At 38.3% G+C, this 22,960-nt stretch overlaps 1 protein-coding gene across 4 annotated transcripts in view; it reads left to right on the plus strand.

Annotated features, from left to right (window-relative positions):
- The window catches only part of GXYLT2 (glucoside xylosyltransferase 2), a 185,260-nt gene that overhangs the window by 108,469 nt on the left and 53,831 nt on the right, over positions 1-22,960 (plus strand). For all 4 annotated transcript variants that reach the window (XM_045832469.1, XM_045832468.1, XM_045832471.1 and 1 more), the window contains exons 4-5: positions 19,512-19,763; positions 20,857-20,980. In XM_045832469.1, the coding sequence (XP_045688425.1) occupies positions 19,512-19,763; positions 20,857-20,980 (376 nt within the window). The remainder of the gene's footprint in view (positions 1-19,511; positions 19,764-20,856; positions 20,981-22,960) is intronic.

Below are 22,960 nucleotides of genomic sequence, written 5' to 3' on the forward strand. Positions count from 1 at the left end.
ATTAATCATCACAGAAATGCAAATTAAAGCCACAATGAGATATCATCTCACACCTGTCAGAATGAATATCATCAATAAATCCACAAACAACACATGCTGGCAAGTGTGTGGCAAAAGGGGAACCCTTTTGCATTGTTGGTGGGGATACGATTGTGTAGCCACTGTGGAAAGCAGTATGGAGATACCTCAAGAAGCTACAAACGAATCTGTCTTTCACCTAGTGATACCACTTCTGAGAATGTATGTGAAGGAACCCAAAACACTAATTCAAAAGAACACTAGCACTTTTATGTTCATTGCAACATTACTTACAATTGCCAAGATATGGAGGCAGCCCAAGTAGCCATCAGTAGATGAGTGGATAAAACAACTATGGGACATTTACATAATGAAATACCACTTGGCCATAAAAAAGAAGAAAGTATTATCCTTTGTGACATTATGGATTGATCTGGAGAACCTTACAGTTAAGTAAATAAGCCAGTCAGAGAAAGACAAATACCACATGATTTCATTTGTCTGTGAAATCTGATGAACAACTGAACTAACAAGCCAAATAGAGACAGACTCATAGAGAGACAGCAGGATGACAGCTAAGGTGGGGAGGGGAAGGAGTGGAGAGATTGAGTAAAAAGGAAAAAGGATTCATGCACATGAACACAGTGTGGTGATTGTGGTGGGGAGGGTGGTGTAAAGGGACTAAATGGTAATGGAAAAACAATAAAAATATTGAGAGCAAAAAATAAAATAAAATTTAATAAAAAGAACATATGCGAAAAGCTCTGCCTTACATCTGGAGAAGCTTTGGTAGCACTTTACTAATAAGACTGGGAAGCTCACAGGAGCTGCATGGAGCTTAATTTCCAGACCCAAGAAAAGTGGGGAGAAATGTGAAGGTACTAGTCATTCATTTACATTAACATCTATGATTTGAAAACATTGTTAATTTTCATACTAATCATAGTTTTGATGCTCTACACAATTTTTTTAGGTGATAGTTCGCAAGCCTTGGAAATGACTAAAGCATGAGGAGCTGCACATGAAGTTCATAATCAATAAAAATGCTATTCTTAAGCACATTTGAAGATTTTATCTTCTTCACCTTGGATGCCATGAACTTAGGGAGTGAAGTGAGAGAAAACAATCTAAAAGACTAAACCTTTGTTAAATGAGAAACTCATAGTTTGAACTTTGTTTTCTTTCTGACAGAGAGGACTTAGGTGTTACTTTCTGTATAAGCAAAGGCATAAGAACATCTGCAGGCTGTAGCCAGAGAAGGAATTAGTGGTTCACTGTCTCCTTATCAAGTTTATTTTACTCCTCAACCTCTGCTGACTTTGACAGTTACAAACCCATAATAAAAAGTTTAAGGCCCTGAATCAAGAAGACCCTTAGGTTGTGCTAGAAGGTAAATGAATAGCACTGATAGAATATGTAGGAATGTGAACAGAGCATGTCCATCCTATAGAGCCTCTTTTGGACCAAGGTAAATGTGTGACTTAAATGCAGTGAAAAGTTTTGAGGGAGTTTAAAGATCAGTGAGGCCCTCTAATGTAAGGTTCTTTTAAAAGCTCTCTGGGTATTTTATAATGATGTAAAGATTAATCTATCAGGAAGATGTAACCACCCTAAATGAGTGTGCATCTACTAAGAGTTTCACAATCTACAAAGCAAAGACATACTTAGACAAGTACATGAATAGACAAATCCACAGAGTTGGGGACTTCAACACTCCTTTTTTAATAACTGACTATGATAAGTGTGAAAATCAGTTATGGTTCCCAAACCACATCTGTTGATATAAGTGAATTTGCAGTAACTTCACATTTCTCTCCTTCTTTGTGTCTGAAGATAAGACTACAGAGCTCTCATCATTATAATAAACAAACAGAAAATCCATAAGGACATAGAAGTCCTTGATAACACTTCAACCAATTGATCTGATCAACAATTATAGAATTTAGAATAAACTACTTTTTCCAAATGTACAGGGAACATTCACCATGATAGACCATATGCTGAGCCATAAAATAAGTTTCAATAGATTTGAGAGGATTGAAATCATGTAGAGTATGCTCCTGAGTGCAAAGGAATTAAATTAGACATGAATAACAAAGAAAAAAGTCTGGAAAACCCCAAACATTTTGAAATCAAACAACACACTTGTAAATAACCTATAGGTCAAAGAATTATAACAGAGGAAATTTAAAAATTCCTTTGTCTGTTCTGTGAGGAATGGATTAGAGGGAAGCAATTGTGGACACAATGAGACTGGTGACTGGATCTTTCCAGAATTCTAGAGGAACTTGAATGGTGTCATGAACTCAGGTTAAGGCAGTGCAGAGGGAGAAAAAATGGGCAGATTCAGATGTGTTTTGGAGATAGAACCTATGGGACTTAGTGGGGATTGGATGTGGGTGATGCAGGTATGAGAGGAAGCATCAGACCTGGAGGTTTCTGGCTCATTTAACATTTCCCCATTGCTCTTGGGATAAGTCCATATTTATTAACATAGCTCATGATTGAGCCCCTGCCCACTTTGCTAGCCTAATCTCTTCATGACCCCTTGTTCTTGCTCTGTAAACACTATCCCCACTAACCAACTTGCCATCCTCCTCTGTCCCATGCCAAGCACTCTCTTGGTCACGGGGCCTTTTCATATTCTCTACCATTTACCTTCAACACTCTTTGCCTGCTTCTTTACTTACTTAATTCTCAGTTTAGATGTCATTTCTTCTGGGAAGGCTTTTCTGCTTTCACTTTAGGATGGTTTAAGGGCTCTGCTATGTGCTCCTGTGTTATCCCATCATCACTGACACCTCATTTTGCTTTGCCTCTTATCTATCTTCCCCCCACTACAACACCTTGAGAGCAGAGAACATGCCTCATTTTCTTTCACTAGTACTGCTACTATATCCAGTTACTCATTACCTGGGTTGTGAGCCATGGAAGTTAATCCCCATGAGAGTGGGGCGATAATAATATTGCATAGCATTTATTGAGACCTTCCTAAGTGTGTGCCAGGGGCTTTGCACATGTTATCTCATTTAATCATCCCAGCAGCACTATGAAGTGGGTTACCAATCCCATTTATAAAATGAGGAAAATGAGGCTTAGAAGGCTTAAGCAGTTTGCCCAAGACCATACTTATTAGTAGTGGAAACAATTTGAACACAGATACTTAGATATTAAATCAAAACTTTCAACTACCAAGTTTTACTGTCAAAGTCAGATCCAAGTTGGAGCAAAACAAAGTTGAAGGTGAGCTGGTGAACCCCTGATAATTTTTCTGCTTAGTGGCTGAGCTTGGGTACTTACAACACAGAGGCCAGCAGGGCAGAGGTCCTGACTGGGTCACGGAACGCCGCGGGGGCACAAATAGCTACTGTGTGCAATCTTCCCCACCCCCACCATTTCTAAGATACAAAAGCCTTATTTCCAGTACTAACTAATTTACATAAGAGAATTAGAATGGCTAATTTTTTGTCCTTTTGGTAAACATTTCTCTTCCCATTATAATGTGGATTAATATTCCTCTTCAAATTAATACCAGCAATAATTACTGCAGAATTATCCCCCAGAGATATGTTATAAAATGATTGAGGATTTTTTCTGGTGTTTGTTTTTTCACATAAAAAGTTAAAAAAAATAAGAGAGAACTCATGCACTTGTTTTCAGTCAAGGTAATGAATGGATTATGATAATAGAAAGTTCAAAAACTTCATTTCTTCCCCTGCCTGACTGTGCCTATATAGTGTTTGGAAGTGCTGTGAGAACTGATATGAATGGTAACTAATTCCATTCAGCACTTTCAAAGGGAGAAGACCAGGACTTCTCACAGCAACACTGCTGTTTATTGAGTACTTGCTATCTACCAGCCACATACTGTATCCCTTGCATGTTATATTTTACTGGACCATTGTGACAACTCAGGGAGAAACAGAATAGTGGTGACATTGCTTTCCACTTTTTACAAACAGGAAACAGAAGCTTGGAAAGACTGAGGAACTTATTCAAAGTCACAGGGCTAGAGGGCCATGATGCCAGGATTTGAAACAAGAATGCCAGACTCAAGATTCTTAAGGACTATCCTTTAACATGTCTTTAAGATATATCATATTAGCCCTGGCTGGTGTAGCTCAGTGGATTGAGCGTGGGCTGTGAACCAAAGCATCGCAGGTTAGATTCCCAGTCAGGGCACATGCCTGGATTGCAGGCCACAGCCCCCAGCAACCGCACATTGATGTTTCTCTCTCTCACTCTTTTTCCCTCCCTTCTCTCTCTAAAAATAAATAAATAAAATCTTTGAAAAAAGATATATCATATTAAAGCTACATTTGTGTGTCTGTTTTAAATATGATATGACACCAAAAACAGCACACAAAACTTTATATGCTCAGTTGACCAAGTTCATACCTCTGTAACCACCATAATGGCCAAGAACTAGAAAATAATACCATTGCCCCAGAAACCCCTCATAAATGTATCATCTCAGGGCCACCATGGGCTTCTTTATATTCAGGAAGAGATACAGAGGAGGGAAGGAGGAAGGGAGAGGAGGAAGGAAGGTAGGCTTCTTCAGCTACAAACTCCAACATTTACCTTTCAGGGCCAGGTAGGTTACTCAGGAATGACACATATCAGGTGCAGTGTCACATAAAGGCAACTCCATTGTACCTGTTACTTAAATTAAAATCCTTGTAGTTGCCCTTGACTTTTCTCTTACATTACACATTCAATCCATCAGGAAATCCTGTTGGCTCTATCTCCAAATGATATTTAGGATTCCACAACTTCTAACTCCCTGGGTTGTTACTATCTGGGCCAAGTCACCATTGCTTCTTCCCTGAATTATCAGCTTCCTGATTGGTTTTCCTGCTTGCGCTGTGTTCCCCAATCTTCTCTTCTTGGTGCAGCATCCAAAATGATTCTTTTAGCTAAGTGAGAGATCATGTCACTCTTCTGTTAAAAACCCTCCAGTGGCTCCCATCTTACTCAGAGTAAAAGCCAGTATTTTTTTTCAAGAGCAAATAAAAGCCTAAGTAGCTAGCCAACTTTTACCTATCTAGCCCCATCTCCTGCTCTTCTTCCATTGCCCACTGTGGCCCAGCCCAACTAACCCTGGTGTTCTTGGAGTGCATGTTACTATGTTCAGGCCTAACTTAAATGTACATATTTGCCTTCTGAGTGAGACCTTCCCAATCATATATTTAAAATTACAAACTCTTGGAAGATGAAGATGGTGGTGAGGTAGGTGGGAGCAGAGCCAAGTTCTCCCTGTGCCCAGCTGGAACACCTAGCCGATCTTCTGAAGAACAGAGTGAGCAGCCAGTGGAATCCCAGCTTATATGAAGTTTGGAGGCAAAAAATGCAGAGGACATTGAAAAACAGATGGTGAGGAGATTGTTGGGACAGTGAGATGCCTGGGATCTGTGCAAGGTCCTAGGCTGCTGTGGCCCCCTGGCCCAGTGCCTACTGCAGGATATGGGGAGGAGAGTTAGATCACTAGCTCCCTCCCCTAGCAGAGAAGGAAGAGCAGCCTGGCGCCAGGAGGGGCCTGAATGCTGGAAGTCACTGCGGGGAATAGAGATGAAGTGAGAGACACACAGAGGTGGTGTATACCTGCTAGGATTGTGAACCCCGGCACCAGAGAAATTGAGGTGCCAGGCAACATCTGGAGAAGGGCCATGTTGGACCCTGACTCAAATAGTCTCCAGACTATTTGGAAAGCTGGGCAGTGTGAAAAGCTGTGCACTTGTTAAGAACTGTGGGCAGCTGCTTTATAAGAAACTCTCAAGCAGTGGCTAGCTCACCCCGAGGGTGACTTGAGCTTCAAGGCCAGAGACTAAGCGGCTAAGTGGAACTGCACGCCTCAGCTTGTCTCATGCTGCATGTCCAGAGGCTAGGTGCCTGAGTGGAACCATGCACACAAGATGGACTCATGCTGTGCTTCCAGAGACTGAGTGGCTGATTTGAGACTGGTAGCTCAAGGACAACCTGGGCTGGAGGCTGGGAAACTGAATATTGTGGCCCAGATCTGGTCCCCATCTGCTCAAAACCATAGGAAGGGAAAAAAGTGAAGCCCAGACCCCCTCTTACTGTGACATATAGGAAGACCAGCAGAACTCCTTGAACAGGTTTAAAGTCAGCAAGAGGCTTATTTTTTTTTCATTCCTGTTTCTTTTTTTTCCTTCCCCCAAGTGAGACAATAAGACATGGAGTTAAGAAGGGTCCAGAGACAGATCAAAAGGGGGAGCACAAGGCTAACTCCAAAAATTGAGAAACTGAGACAAATGTCACTTTGCTATCCCATATAGCTGGCATTTTGTTGCGATCACCAACCAGTAGTAACTGCGGAATGCTGTGGATGGCTCGTCGATACGCAAGAAAAACATACACAGAGACAACCAGTTCCTGTGGGGAAGTAGGAACGGAATGGCCACTCTCTCTAGTGGGGAGCACCCCTTTCCCCCACCGGAGAGGCTTTTTATTGGTTTCGTTTGCATAAGAATTCAGGTAAAGCTCATTACTCATTGCTAGGAAGTAAGGATCAAACAGTAGATAACAAGGAAGTCTGAGGGCCTATTTTGAGTCAGGGCTAAAGAGCTGTAAAACTTTGAGGAACAAACTTACTTCTTCCTTGGACCCTTATCATTCAGCTGAGAGCATTCTAAACAAAGCAGGTTTCACAGGATTTTACATATTCTTTCTAAGGCCTGATCACCCGGGGAACCTGCCCTTTCCAGCACAGGGCTGCACCACCCTCTGTCATTGTTTCAGGCTTAGGTGGAGCAAGGGAAGCAAGGCAGCCAAGAGATTAGGAGATTTTCTCTCAGACAATGAGGACTCAGGCTATGTCAAAGCCAAGGGGTGGGGGTCCATCACCCCCTTCTGCTGTAGCCCCCAAAGTCCTTCCTTGGGGGCCTTCCACATGATAGTGCCTGTCTTAGGTCGTTCCCCCATTGGGGAATCTTACCTGTCATTGGCTAACTGACCAAACATTGGGGGCCAGGCAGGGTGAAATAAAAGGAGCAAAAGTGGTGCTCCTGTCAGGGAGATAAACTTTTGTCTCCTTGCTGGCTTACGGTCCAAGGTCATTCCCTCAGCCTTAGCCCTGGCAGGGGTTACAGCTTCTGATACCAGGCATGGTGGTTCCCAACAGCATTTTATTTGTTTATTTGCATTATTAATATTTTTCTCATTATTTTTACCACCTTTATTTCATTAGTATACTTTTTATTACTCTTCCTTATGTTTAAATTTTCTCATTTCATTTCTCTGTTTAACTGCATTGTTCCACTGGTTTTCCTTATTCTCTGTTTATTGTATTTTAACTTTCCTTCTTTTACTTCACTCATTTACCAATAACACACTATTCTTGATGAGGTACTTTCTGTTTTGGTGATCCAAATCATATATTTCTTGTCATATTGTTCTTGTTTCAGCACTATTGTAAATAATTGTTGTTCCATACAATTGTACATACTACACAGCAACTTTCCCTGATCTTAGCCCACTTTTTTATCCCTGAGCATTATTATTGTTGTGGTTAACTCTATTCTCTCTCACACTATGCCTACTTTCTCTCCTTTACTCTCACTATATCTCATCATCTAACCTTTCACAAGCACTCTGTCTTCTGAATTAACCCCATAGTCATCCTCCTCTCTAACAAGAGTCTTATCTCTCTTTCATCAGTTATAAAAAATGGCTAGTTGGGTGAAATATCACAGTTAATGCTATATTTACCCAAAGAATCCCCTATCTCCTCTCTACTTGCTAGTACTTCAAATCCCATAAAATACTCTCCCCATGTCTTCATCCATTTTACCTACCCCTTGCCACCTATCACATACAAGAAGAGGTGGGAGCTGTGAATATCAGTATACTTGCTGGAAGAGAAAAACCACCAAGAAAGGAACCACCTAAAGGTAAAAACCCAAGCACAACAAGATAGCCCAAACAAACAAAAGAAAGGGAAAACCTAGAGCATCCAGACAATGAGATCAAAGAGACCACACCACTGAACCTGAAAGAATTACTACCATAGAAGTTAACCCTATGAAGACAGCTAGCAAAGTGAACATTGAGAAGCAGAGAAATAAACAAAAAGAGTCACCTAAAATGTGGAGGCAAAAAAAAAGAACATGCGATCAAAAGCAATGGAAGACTCCCCACTAAAAGAGCTAAATGAAATTGAGGTAACAATCAGATATAGAATTCAAAATAATTGTTATAAAGATGCTCAAGGAACTCACAGGCACTAAAAGGATCTGAGTGAGAACTACAACTGTATGGAAAAGGAAAAGAAAGGATAAACAAAAAAGAGGAAGGAGTGAACCAAAAATCTTGGAAACAAAGAACACAGTAGACAGAATTACAAGCAGGCTGGATGAAGAGTGAATCAGTGAGCTAGAGAACAAGGAAGAAAAAAGCACCCAGACAGAGCAAGAAAAGGAAATGATACTCAGAAAGAACAAACAGATAGTAATGGAACTACAAGACAATATGAAATGGAATAATATTCATATAATATGGATACCAAAAGGAAAAGAAAAAGAGCAAGGCATGGAAAACCTGTTTGAAAAACTAATGATGGAAAACTTCCCTATTTGATGACAGAAATAATCAAATAAATCAAGGAAACACAGAGAGTCCCAATCAAGAGGAACCCAAAGAGGCCCACTTCAAGACACATCATAATTAAAATGGCAAAATTCTATGACAAAGAGAAAATCTTAAAGGCAGCAAGGGAGAAACAGGAAGTAACATACAAGGGAGCCCCAATAAGACAAACAGTTGACCTCTCAATGGAAATGCTCCAAGCCAGAATGGAATGTCAAGGAATATTCCAAGTAGTGAAAACCAAAGTCCTCCAAATAAGACTTCTTTATCCAGCAAAGCTCTAAATTAAAATGGAAGGCCAAATAAAGAGTTTCCCTGACATAAGATATCTAAAAGAACACTCCTCCATCAAACCACCTCTACACAAGATGTTAAAGGGACTGCTTTAAGAAATGGAAGAAAAAGACTGAGAGAGAGATAAACACAGGTATGAAAAAATGGCAGTGTATAAATACCTATCAATAATAACCTTAAATGTACATGGATTAAATATCCCAATCAAAAGACATAAAAAACTGAATGGATAAAAAATCATGACCCACACATATGCTTCCTACAGGAGACCCTCCTTAGAACAAAAGACATACACAGATGAAGGTGTGGGGCTGAAAACAAATATTCCAAGCAAATGGACAGAAAGAAAAAGCTGGGGTAGGAATACTCATCAGACAAAATAGACTTCCAAAAAAGGGCCATACAAAGAAACCCAGAAGGTCACTTTATAGTACTTAAGGGGAGAATCCATCAACAAGACATAAACATTGCCAATATATATACAGCCAACATAGGAGCACCCAAATACATAAAGGAAATCATGGGGGACTTCAAGAAAGATATTGACAGAAACACAATTATACTAGGGGATTTCAACACTCCACTGACAAAAATGGATAGATCTTCCAAACAAAATATCAACAAAGATATTGTGACATTAACAATGTCCTAGATCAAATGGACTTAACTGATATATATAGAGCCTTTCATCTCAAATAAGCAAAATACACATTCTTTTCAAATTAACAAGGAACATCTTCAAAGATAGAACATATGATAGGACACAAAACAAGCTTCAGAAAATTCAAGAAAATTGAAATCATACCAAGCATTTTCTTTGACCACAGGGACTAAATCTAGAAACCAACCTCAAGGAAAAAATTCAAAAACACTCAAACTCATGGAGATTGAATAGCATGCTATTAAACAATGAATGGGTCAAGAATGAGATCAAAGAAGAAATCAAAAAGTTTCTGGAAACAAATGAAAATGAACCCACAACAATCCAAAACTGATGGGACACAGTGAAGGCAGTCCTGTGAAGGAAATTCATAGTGATACAGACCTACCTAAAAAAGATAGAAACATTTCAAATAAACAACCTAACACTATACCTACAAGAACTCAAAGAACAACAACAAAGACAGCCCAGAGCAAGTAGAAGGAAGGAAATAGCCAAGATCAGAACAGAATTAAATGACACAGGAACTAAAAGCACAATTCTAAGGATCAGTAAATCCTGGAGCTAGTTCTTTGAAAAGAGAAACAAAATTGACAAGCCTTTAGGCAGCCTCATCAAGAAAAAAAGAGAGAGGACCCAAATAAGCACAATCAGAAATGAAAGAGGACAGATTACAACTGATACCACAGAAATACAAAGGATTGTAAGAAATTACTACAAAGAACTGTATGCTAAGAAAGTTTTGGAAATCTACCTTAAATGGACAAAGTTTTAGAAAAATATAATCTTTCAAATGGAATGAAGAAAAAGCAGAAAGCCTGAACAGACCAATAACAGCTGACAAAACTGAAACAGTAATCCAAAACTCCCAGCATACGAAAGCCCTAGACCAGATGGTTTCACAGGAGAATTCTACAGAGCATTTAAGGAAGAGCTAGCTCCTATGCTTCACAGACTATTCCAAAAAATCCAAGAAGACGGAAGATTCCCAAAATTTTTATGAAGCCAGCATCATCCTAATCCCAAAAGTAGATGAAGACACAACAAAGAAAGAAAACTTCAGGCCAATATCCCTGATGAACATGGATGCTAAAATCCTCAACAAAGTATTGGCAAATTATATCCAGAAATACATTAAAAAGATCATAAATCATGATCAACTCGATTCATACTGGGGATGCATGGAAGGTACAATATTCATGAATCAATAAACATAATACATCACTAAACAAAATGAAAGACAAAAATCACACAATCATATCAATAGATGCAGAAAAAGCACTTGATAAGGCACAGCACCTATTTCTGATGAAAATACTCAGCAAAGTGGCAATAGAGGGAGCATTCTTCCACCTATTAAGGCCACATAATAGAGACCTACAGCCAACATCATACTCAATGGGCAGAAATTATGACTTTTCCACTAATATCAGGAACAAGACAAGTTGGTTCACTTTTACAACTTCTATTTGACATAGTATTGGAAGTCCTAGCCATAGCCATCAGAGAGTAAAAAGAAATAAAAAGCATTCAAATTGGAAAACAGGAAATAAAACTGTCATTATTTGCAGTTGACGTGGTAGTGTACATAGAAAATTGTATAGGCTCCACCAAAAAACTGCTTGACATAATAAATTAATTTGGCAAAACAGGGAATCAATATTCAGAAATCAAAGGGAGTTTTGTATACCAGCAATGAAATATGAGAAACAGAAATCAGGGAAAAAATCGAATTTGTTATAGCAACAAGAATAATAAAGTACTTAGGAACAAACCTAATCAAGGGGGTAAAAGACCTGTACTTAGAAAAATATACAACACTGAAGAAAGAAATTAAGGAAGACACAAACAAATGGAAACATATGCCATGTTCATGGATCAGAAGAATCAACATCATCAAAATGTTCACACTACCCAGAGAAATTTAAAGATTCAATACAATACCTGTTCAACAACCAATGACATATTTCACAAATATAGAACAAACACTTCAAAAATTTATATGGAACCATAAATGACCCTGAATAGCTGCTGTAATTTTGAGAAAGAAAAACAAAGTAAGAGGGATCACAATACCAGATACCAAACTGTATTACAAGGCCACTGTAATCAAAACAATCTGGTACTGGCATAAAGACAGACACATGGACCAATGGAACAGAATAAAGAGCCCAGAAATAAACTCAAGCCTCTATGGTCAATTAATATTTAACAAAGGGGAAGAAGCATAAAATGGGGCAAAAATAGCCTCTTCAACAAATGATGTTGGGAGATCCTGACAGGTACATTCCAAAAAAATAAAACTTGAACCCAAACTTACACCATACAAAAAAATAAATTCAAGGTGGATGAAAGACTTAAATATAAGTTGTGGCACCATAAAAGTCCTTTAGGAGTTTTAGGCAGGAAAATCTCAGATATTCACAGATATTCCACACAACAACATTTTCAGTGGTATGTCCCCTAGAGCAAGGACATAAAGGAAAGGATAAACAAATGAGATCTCATCAAAATAAAAAGCTTCTGCACACCTAAAGAAAACAGCATTAAAATAGAAAGAGAAGCAACTATATGGGAAAACATATTTGCCAATGATACCTCAGACAAGGGTTTGATCTCCAAAATATACAAAGAACTCACATGACTCCACTCCAGGAATACAAAACCAAAAAAATTAAAAGATGGGCAAAAAACTTGAACAGACTCTTCTCCAAGGAGGACATATAGAGGGTCCAGAGACATATGAAAAGATGCTCAGTATTGCTAGCCATCAGAGAGATACAAATTAATACCATAATGAGATGCCACTTCACACGAGTCAGAATATCCATCACAAACAAATCAACAAACAAGTTTTGGAGAGGATGTAGAGAAAAGGGAACCCTAGTACACTGTTGGTGGGATTACAGACTGGTGCAGCCTCTGTGGAAAACAGTATGGAATTCCCTCAGAAAACTAAACATGGAACTGCCTTTTGACCCTGCAATTCCACTGATGGGACTCTATCCTAAGAATACTAAAACACCAATTCAAAAGAACCTATGCATCCCAATGTTCATAGCAGCACAATTTACAATAGCTAAATGCTGGAAGCAACCAAGATGCCCCTCAGTAAATGAATGGATCAAAAAACTATGGTACATTTACACAATGGAATTCTATGCAGCAGAAAGAAAGAAGGAGCTCCAACCCTTTGCAACAGCGTGGATGGAGCTGGAAAACATTATGCTTAGCGAAACAAGCCAGTCAGTGAAAGACAAATACCATATGATCTCACCTTTAACAGGAACCTAAATAACAAAACAAAGAAACAAGCAAAATATAACCAAAGACACTGAAATAGAGGACAGGCTGATGGTGACCGGAGGGGAGAGAAGAGAAAATTTAAGGGGACAGTGGGAAGGGTTCACAGGAACAAACTTAAAGGACACATGGTCATAAACTAAGGGGAGGGTGGTAATGGGAGGGAAGTGGGGAGGGTGGGAGGGGGGACTGGATTGGGAGTAAAAAGGAGAAAACTGTATTTGAACAATGATTAAAATAAAAAAAGAAAAGAAATAAAGAAGACAAAATAGCAAAAACAAAACAAAACAAAACAAAACAAAACAAAAAAAACTCCCAATACACAAAAGCCCGGGACCAGATGGTTTCACAGGAGAATTCTACAAAGCATTTAAGGAAGAGCTATCCCCTATACTTCACAGACTATTCCAAAAAATCCAGAAAGATGGGAGTCTCCCAAACTCTTTTTATGAGGCCAACATCATCCTAATTCCAAAACCAAATAAAGACACAACAAAGAAAGAAAACTTCAGGCCAATATCACTGATGAACATTGACGCTAAAATCCTCAAGAAAATACTGGCAAACCGCATCCAACAATACATTAAAAAGATCATACACCATGACCAAGTGGGATTCATACCAGGGATGCAAGGATGGTTCATTATTCGCAAGTCAGTAAATGTAATACATCACATAAACAAAAGCAAAGACAAAAACCACATGATCATATCAATTGATGCAGAAAAAAGCATTTGATAAGGTACAGCACCCATTCATGATAAAAACACTCGGCAAAGTGGGAATAGAGGGAGCATTCCTCAACATAATAAGGCCATATATGAGAGACCTACAGCCAACATCATACTCAATGGGCAAAAATTAAAATTTTTTCCACTAAGATCAAGAACAAGACAAGGCTCTCCACTTTCTCCACTTCTATTCAATATAGTACTGGAAGTTTTAGCCACAGCAATCAGACAAGAAAAAGAAATAAAAGGCATCCAAATTGGAAAGGAGGAAACAAAACTGTCACTGTTTGCAGATGACATGATAGTATACATAGAAAGTCCTATAGACTCTACCAAAAAACTGCTTGACCTAATAAATGAATTTGGCAAAACAGTGGGATACAGTCAATATCCAAAAATCAAAGCCATTTCTGTACACCAACAATGAAACTGCAGAAACAGAGATCAAGGAAAAAATCCCATTTGAAATAGCAAAAAGAAAAATAAAATATCTAGGAATAAACCTAACCAAAGAGGTAAAAGACCCGTATTCAGAAAACTACACAACACTGAAGAAAGAAATCAAGGAAGACACAAACAAATGGAAACATATACCGTGTTCATGGATTGGAAGAATGAATATCATCAAAATGTCCATACTACCAAAAGCAATTTACACATTCAATGCAATTCCTATTAAAGTACCAATGGCATAGTTCACAGACATAGAACAAACACTTCAAAAATTTATATGGAATTATAAACGACCCCGAATAGCTGCTGCAATTTTGAGAAAGAAGAGTAAAGTAGGAGGGATCACAATACGTGACACTAAACTATACTACAAGGCCACTGTAATCAAAACAGCCTGGTACTGGCATAAAAACAGGCACATCGACCAATGGAACAGAACAGAGAGCCCAGAAATAAACCCAAGTCTCTATGGTCAATTAATATTTGACAAAGGAGGCAGCAACATAAAATGGAGTAAAAATAGCCTCTTCAACTAATGGTGTTGGGAGAACTGGACAGCCACGTGCAAAAAAAATGAAACTTGAGCACCAACTTACACCATATACAAAAATAAATGCAAGGTGGATGAAAGACTTAAATATAAAACATGACACCATTAAAGTCCTAGAGGAGAACGTAGGTGGGAAAATCTCAGATATTTCACGCAGAAACATTTTTACTGACTTGTCCCCTAGAGCAAGGGACATAAAGGAAAGAATAAACAAATGGGACCTCATCAAAATTAAAAGCTTCTGCACACCTAAAGAAAACAGTATCAAAATTAAGAGAACCAACTGTATGGGAAAACATATTTCCCAATGATACCTCAGACAAGGGTTTAATCTCCAAAATATATAAAGAACTTACAAGACTGCACTCTAAGAAGACAAGGAATCCAATTAAAAAGTGGGCAAAGGACTTGAACAGACACTTCTCCAAGGAGGACATACAGAAAATCAAAAGACACATGAAACGATGTTCAATATCGCTAGCTATCAGAGAGATGTAAATTAAAACCACAATGAGATACCACTTCACACCAGTGAGAATGGCCATCATAAACAAAGCAACAAACAACAAGTGTTGGAGAGGTTGTGGAGAAAAGGGATCCCTAGTGCACTGCTGGTGGGACTGCAGACGGGTACAACCACTATGGAAAGCAGTATGGAACTTCCTCAGAAAACTAAAAATGGATCTGCCTTTTGACCCTGCAATTCCACTGCTGAGACTCTATCCTAAGAATACTAAAACACCAATTCAAAAGAACCTATGCATCCCAATGTTCACAGCAGCACAATTTACAATAGCTAAATGCTGGAAGCAACCAAGATGCCCCTCAGTAAATGAATGGATCAAAAAACTATGTTACATTTACACAATGGAATTCTATGCAGCAGAAAGAAAGAAGGAGCTCCTACCCTTTGCAACAGCGTGGATGGAGCTGGAAAACATTATGCTAAGCGAAACAAGCCAGGCGAAAGACAAATACCATATGATCTCACCTTTAACAGGAACCTAAATAACGAAACAAAGAAACAAGCAAAATATAACTAAAGACACTGAAATAGAGGCCAGGCTGACAGTTTCCACAGAAGAGAGTAGAGGGAATTTCAGGGCACAGTGGGAAGGGTTTACGGGAACAAACTTAAAGGACATATGGTCATAAACTAAGGGGAGGGTGGTAATGGGAGGGAAGTGGGGAGGGTTGGGAGGGGGGACTGGATTGGGAGTAAAAAGGAGAAAACTGTATTTGAACAATGATTAAAATTTAAAAAAAAAAAACAAAAAAATAAGTATTTATCCTAGTTCCAGCCAAGATGGAGGCATTGGGAGAAACCCTTCCTGTCCTCACACAACCAAAAGGAGGATAACAACAAATCTAAAATCAGTGAACAACCAGAAGTCCCAGAAAATCAAACTGCATGGAGCTCCAAGAACCAAGGAATTAAGGAAACAGTCAACCAGAACAACAAGACCAGTAAGAACCTGCCATGAGGTGGCAGGCCATGCAAGCGGGGCTGGCTGAGAGAAACATTGGGGAGGCGGCCAACTGTATGGGGCTGGCTGAACCAGAAACTGAGACTCAGAACTGACTGTGGACTAGGGCAGTTGCCCTGGTGGGAGAAACTTCCAGTCTCACACAAGAGTTCATTGGGAAGTGTGCTAGAGCTGAGCAGGTGAGCTGCATTGTTCCCTCTCTAGTCCAACCCCCACATGTAGTGCCCCAGCCCAGCAAGTAGAATTGCCCTGCCCTGATGAAAACCTAAGGACCTGCCTTCTTACAACTTAACAGGTGCCCCAAGACAAAGAAATGTGGCCCAAATGAAAGAACAGAGGAAAACCTCAGAAAGAGAGCTAAGGGATAAGAAGATAGCCAACCTATGTGATGGAGAGTTTAAAGCCCTGGTAATCAAAATGCTCACAGAACTGATTGAGCTGGGTCAAAAAATGAAAAAACAAATGAAGGATGCCCAAAGTGAAATAAAACAAAATATTCAGGGAACCAACAGTGACGGGAAGGAAGCCAGGACTGAAAGCAAAAGAAAGAAGTAAATATCCAACCAGAACAAAATGAAGAAACAAGAATCCAAATAAATGAAGAGAGGCTTAGGAACCACTGGTCAACTTTAAACATTCTAGTATCCAAATTATATGGTTGCCAGAAGGAGAAGACCAACAGTAAGAAATTGAAAACTTATTTGAACAAATAATGAAGGAAAACTTCCCCAATCTGGTAAAGGAAATGGACTTCCAGGATGTCCAAGAAGCCCAGAGGGTCCCAAAGAAGTTGGACCCAAGGAGGAACATACCAAGACACATCATCATTATTTACCCAAAATTAAAGATAAAGAGAGAATCTCTGAAAGCAGCAAGAGGAAAGGAGAGAGTTACCTACAAAGGAGTACCCATAAGCTTATCAGCTTATTTCTCAAAAGATACCTTGCAGGCAATAAGAGGCTGGAAAGAAGTATTCAAAGTCATCAAAGGCAAGGACCTACATCCAAGATTACTCTATCCAGCAAAGCTACCATTTAGAATGAAAGGTGAGAAAAAGTGCTTCCCAGATAAGGTCAAGTTAAAGGAGTTCATCATCACCAAGCCATTATTATATGAAATATTAAAGGGACTTATCTAAGAAAAAGAAAATTAAAAATATGAATGGCAAAGTGACAACAAGCTCACAACTATGAACAAATGAACCTAAAAGAGAAGACCAACAATAAAAAAAAACCTAAGCAAACAACTAGAAGAGGAATAGAATCAGAGAATTGGACAACACATGGAAAGATTTCAGTAGGGAGGGGGAAGGGAGGAGTAGGGGGGGAAGGTACAGAGAAGAAGAAGCATAATTGGTAGACATAAAATAGATAGGGAGAGATGAAAATGGTATAGGAAACAGAGAACTCAAAGAACTTATATATACAACCCATGGACATGAGCTAAGTGGCAGGGAATGCTGGAGGATGGGGGTGTGCAGGGCAGAGGGGGGATAAAAGGGAAGAAATTGTATAAACTGTAATAGCATAATCAATAAAATATAGTTAAAAAAGAAAACGTATTCTCAACAAAAGCAAAAAAATAAAATAAAATATTTATCCTAACTGTGAAATTAGGACTTTCAATTTGTTAATATGGATGTCAAGATAATCTTTTGTAAAATGGTAGATGATGGCTGTTTTTTACTTTATTGGTTTGTAAAATTTATTCCTCTAGTAGGTGAGAAATATAAGTCCTGTAAGCTTTGAGATTATTTAAACAATAATTATTAAAAAATGAAACTTCTGTGATACCTGCTTCGTATAGTACAATGTTCATCAATTTTAAATATTGGCAATGGAATGTTGTCTTAGTCAGCTTATCATATCACAATAGCATAGCCCGAATGGCTTAGACAGCACAAATTTAGTTTTTCATAGTTCTGGAAGTTGAAAGTCTGAAATCTGGGTGCCAGCACAGTCATGTTCTGTTTAGAGCCCCCTACTTTGCTAACAGAAGGCTGTCTTCTTCTTGTATCCTCAGGTGGTGGAGAGAGAGAGAGCAAGCTTTCTGGTAATGGTAGAACTTTCAAAGGAGTGAAAACATCAGCAAATTACAGTAGCTCTGTGTTCTTCCATTCTCTGATAAAGCCATCTATCTGTCTCAGTTTTTTTATTGGAACAGCTAGGTCTCTGGTGTCTCTTTTAAGGGCATGATTCCATCACACAGGCTCTACCCTCATAACTTTATCTAATCCTAATTACTGTTCAAAGTGGTCCCACATCCGAATACCATCACACTGAGTGATTAGGCTTTAACATGTGAATTTTGGAAAGGCACAGACATTCTGTCCATAACAAGTAGTTGTTATGGTGTTATAATGATGTTAGGCCAGGGATCCAGGAGGACTAAAATCCTTGGTTTTAATTTACTCCTAAATTTAGGAAACAATGGCAAAATAAGGTGAATAACATTATTATTAACTAAAGCTTTGTAGTCTTGAAACCCAGGGCTAAGCAGTTAGCACAGAACTCATGTACTTAAGTGGTTTGCTTAAATGACATTGACAAATCACAGCCTATGAGCCAAGAATGGCTTTTACTTTCAAATGGTTGAAAAATTCAAAAAAAGACTATGTGACATTTAAAAATTATAAGAAATTCAAATTTTAGTGTCCCTGAATAAAGTTTTTAGAATACAGCCATGTTCATTTGTTTATACATCATTGATGGCTGTTTTCATGCTACAATGGCAGAGTTCAGTGATTTCAAGAGAGCCTAAAATATTTACTCTCTGGCCCTTTAGAGGAAAAGTTTGTCATTCTTTGATCTTTATGCATTTTTTAAATCTTTCATTTCTTTTTCCCCCCATTCTTCAATCTTTAAACAAACCTGGTCAATGACTTGCTTTTCCTATTCCCAAGTCTAAATCTTAGCTCAATACATCATTTCAAAAAGATACAGAACTAATGGATCCAGAGACAGAGTATTTATTCCAAAGCCTGACATGAACTAGTTTTGAGATTGTCCACTTCAAATTGTCTAATGTCAGACCTCACTGTTCCAAAAAACAAAAAACAACCAAAAAAAAAATCCTAAGAGGGAAAAATAGATGGCTTTATTGAAGGATGGAGGAACATAGAGCCATAGTAATTTCTGGTGTTTTCATTCCTTTGAAAGTTCAGCCCATATCAAAGATAGTCCAGGGTCCTAAAATTGGACCAGTCTAGATCAAGATTTATCTTCCTTTAAGTCTCTATCCTTGATTGACACTCATCACTCAAGTTAAAGGAGATGGAGAAGAGGAGCTAAGAGTGGTGCCCTTTCTAAAATTCAACATTAATTAATGAAATTGGTGGCATTGTTGAAATCACTTCCTTTGTTTATGTCTTGTTTTCTTCCTCCTCTCCTTCCCCAATACACACAAAGGTGATTTTAAAGGATGTGGACTCACTTCTCTATGTGGACACTGACGTTCTCTTTCTGAGACCTGTTGATGACATCTGGAAATTTCTGAGGCAGTTTAATTCTACCCAGCTTGCAGCCATGGCCCCAGAGCATGAAATCCCCAAAATTGGCTGGTACAGCCGCTTTGCTCAACACCCTTTCTATGGCTCTACAGGAATTAATTCAGGAGTCATGCTAATGAATTTAACTCGTATAAGAACTGCCCAATTCAAGGTAAGGAGGTATTTTGTATTTACTTGTTTAAAAATTGGAATTTTGTCTTTTCTAGAGTATCAGTGTACTAATGTTGTAAGTAGGTGACTTACAGGCAATGATGTTAGGAGCCAGGGAAGAAAAAGTGTTTGGAAAGTTATGGAATATTTGCTCAGGGAAAGCCCAGGTGGTTTTTGAATTTAAAGCTTCAGCAGATGTACTATTCAGGACTATTATGTTGCACTTCTGAATTCCATAATGTTTGAATGCTGTGTGTATTCATGCTTCAATAACCATGGGGAACCATCCAAAGTTCTTGAAATTATCATAGGGACATATTTACATAGGTACACAGAGTTATCTGTACAAAGCTGTACATGGCCTCATTTTTTATCCTAGAAAACAATTGAAAAGAACTTAAATGAACATTAGTAGAGAATTAGTCCAAAAAATTATCCTTTTATTAAAAAGAAGTAAGTAAATCTATAAGTGAGATAAATATGATCACAAAAAATACTAAGTGAAAAAATTAAAATACAACAAAGCATAATATTATAGAGTGTTATCCCTTTTATGCCTTGTAATTTTCCATAAAAATATCTAACAGACAATTAATTGTTAATTGTGGATAATTTTAGGGGGAGTGGGAATGGGAATGCAGGAGGATGGAGGAAGAGTAATTTTACTGTATTTTAGATTTTTGTATGCTGTTTGAATATTTATTTTGTGAATGTGTTGCTTTTATTTTTAAACTAAATGATTATTTTAAGACAAGACAAGGATGTTTTTTGTTAAGATGCCATAATTCTGTTATTCCTCCACTTCAGAGGCAAAATTAAAACTCTTAAAAAAGAGTGTCCATTTGGGACATTGTTTTCTAAGTAGAAATTATGCCTTAACTTCCAGTTCCTGATCCATGTAGTATTCATGTTGTGTACATTTAAAATGCTACAATCTACAGCACTAGATTTGCTTTGTCATATGCCTTAAGCTCAGCAGGACCCCTCCTCTATTTGCTCTTTTGGATAGAGAGTATCGGTCCTTCTATGTTGTTTCTCAGCAGACAAGATGGATTTCTTTGCCTCTGCTGCTCTAACGGTTTTCTCTTTTCCAGAATAGCGTGATTCCAACGGGCTTAGCTTGGGAGGACATGTTGTATCCTCTGTACCAGAAGTACAAGAATGTCATCACATGGGGAGACCAGGATTTATTAAATATTATTTTTTACTTCAATCCAGGTAGGCTGCTTTTCCAGAATGTCATTTGTATGAGAGTATGCTCACCTCACCCCAGCAAGCACATTCCAGCCAGATCTGCTATTAAGGAAGCTTGACCTGTTCCTGTGTTCCACAGCCTTGTGCTGGGAGGTGCAGCATTTCATGCACCCCTAGGATCTCATGGAGGTGGATCTTTGTGCTGCTGATGCAAAATGCCAAATGATGAAACTTCCAATTAAATGATGAAACACTGGACTCCATTTGGGGGAATCTGTTTTAGATTTTGTCAACACTATTCTTCTAAGAAATACAGTCAAAATTAGTAGGAAGCACAGAACTTAATGAAAACATTATAATCTAGACATGAGACCCTCCTAGTCTGAGCAATTGCTAGATTGAAGGAAATTGATTCTTGGAACATTTACAGTAAAGTGACTTGTTCAGAGGTAAAAAACAAACAAACAAACAAACAAACCCTAAAATAAGGACTAAAATTCCCAAATCCCTCTTTTTTTTTCATCTGGGGCAAAAGAAGTTTTTATACTATTAAGTCAGAGATCTGGTGGAATTTCAGGAAGAAGGGAGGCAAACATTTCTAGTCTATCTTTTTATTTCAACACCTAAATCTAACAAAATTTGTTTTCCTTTTTTTCTTTCTAAAATCTTATTTAAGTTATTAAAATCAAAACCATGTATTCTTCTTAAAAATATCTTTGGGGATAAAAAACACTTTTACTCCAACCTACTCAGGCCTCTTTCCTTTGTCTTTAAAAAATTCTGAAGTAGAGACTCTTATTTTTAAAGACTTTTGCATATGGTTGCAAATTACCCTGGAAGCCCCCACTACATAGTTTTATTCTCTTTAACAAAACCCTGAAATAAAACTTAATCTCATATATCTTTGAATCTAAAAGGATAAAATCCTGGGGGAAACAAAAGCACACTGATACAGAGTTTCTGGGAGAGATACCCAATACACATTCATTAGACAAAGGGAAAATGTTGCCATTCACTGGTGGGGTTTCTATCCATTTCAGTCTGATAATAATAGAGATTTTCAAGTCTGAACCTTCTGCTTTTTCTTGTTTAGCACATTTCATCTTTTTTTCTAGGTGTAGATGTATTGGTTAGAATACTTGACTGCAAATAAAAGACTCCTGGAGATAGTCTAAGGACAAAAGATACTTTTTATAAACAAACTATTATCTCATAGAAACTAAGGGCAGACAAAAATCCAGTGATATCCATCACATTGAAAGGTGAGCACTTTCTATAAACTTGAACAAACTATATTTGAAAACAAAAAAAGATTTTTTTCATCTTTATCCCTGGCAAGGAGAGTGGGATAAAAGACTGGCCCTGACACAGGAAGTAAACTTGCTTATTGTTATGGTTCTTTGGGTTGCCACAGGAGAAGAAATGCATACAAAACGGGAGCATATAACTAGAATGTTATTATTACAACCTCATGTAGCCAATAATATCACTTTTAAAATGTGTTTAAAAGTCATTAGCTAGAAAAGTATTTTAAAACTCTTGATATAATAAGAGAGTGCATAGCTTGCGGTAGTGGGGTGGTAACTGCAGTGCTGGGTAATAAGCTGACTCAGGAGGAGATGCTAAAGCCCACTGAGGGTATGCAGGTAGGTCAGTCTACAGGACATTCTCCTGGCAGTTGAGCTAAGGAACCTTCTTCAAGGGGTAGAAGACTGAGCTCACATTTTTCCAGGTGAATTTGAGTTCAAGAGCAGAATTCTATAGAAAGGATAACTTTGACAAGGGACAAAAGAGAACTCTATGTAGAAAGATGTGCTTGAATTAATGTCGCTAGGTTGCAAGGAACAAAACTCCACTCAGGCAGGTTAAGTAAGGATCCAGGGAAGACCCATGAACACAGGGATCAGATCATGTCAGCCCTTATGAGAATGAGCTATGGGAAGCTGCTAAGGACCACAGATGATTTTTTTCATTCATCTTGTTCTCCATCATTGTACTTATGTC

Source organism: Phyllostomus hastatus, unplaced genomic scaffold, assembly GCF_019186645.2.
Source record: "Phyllostomus hastatus isolate PE091 unplaced genomic scaffold, TTU_PhHast_1.1 phas_contig_16, whole genome shotgun sequence".
Taxonomy (NCBI): domain Eukaryota; kingdom Metazoa; phylum Chordata; class Mammalia; order Chiroptera; family Phyllostomidae; genus Phyllostomus; species Phyllostomus hastatus.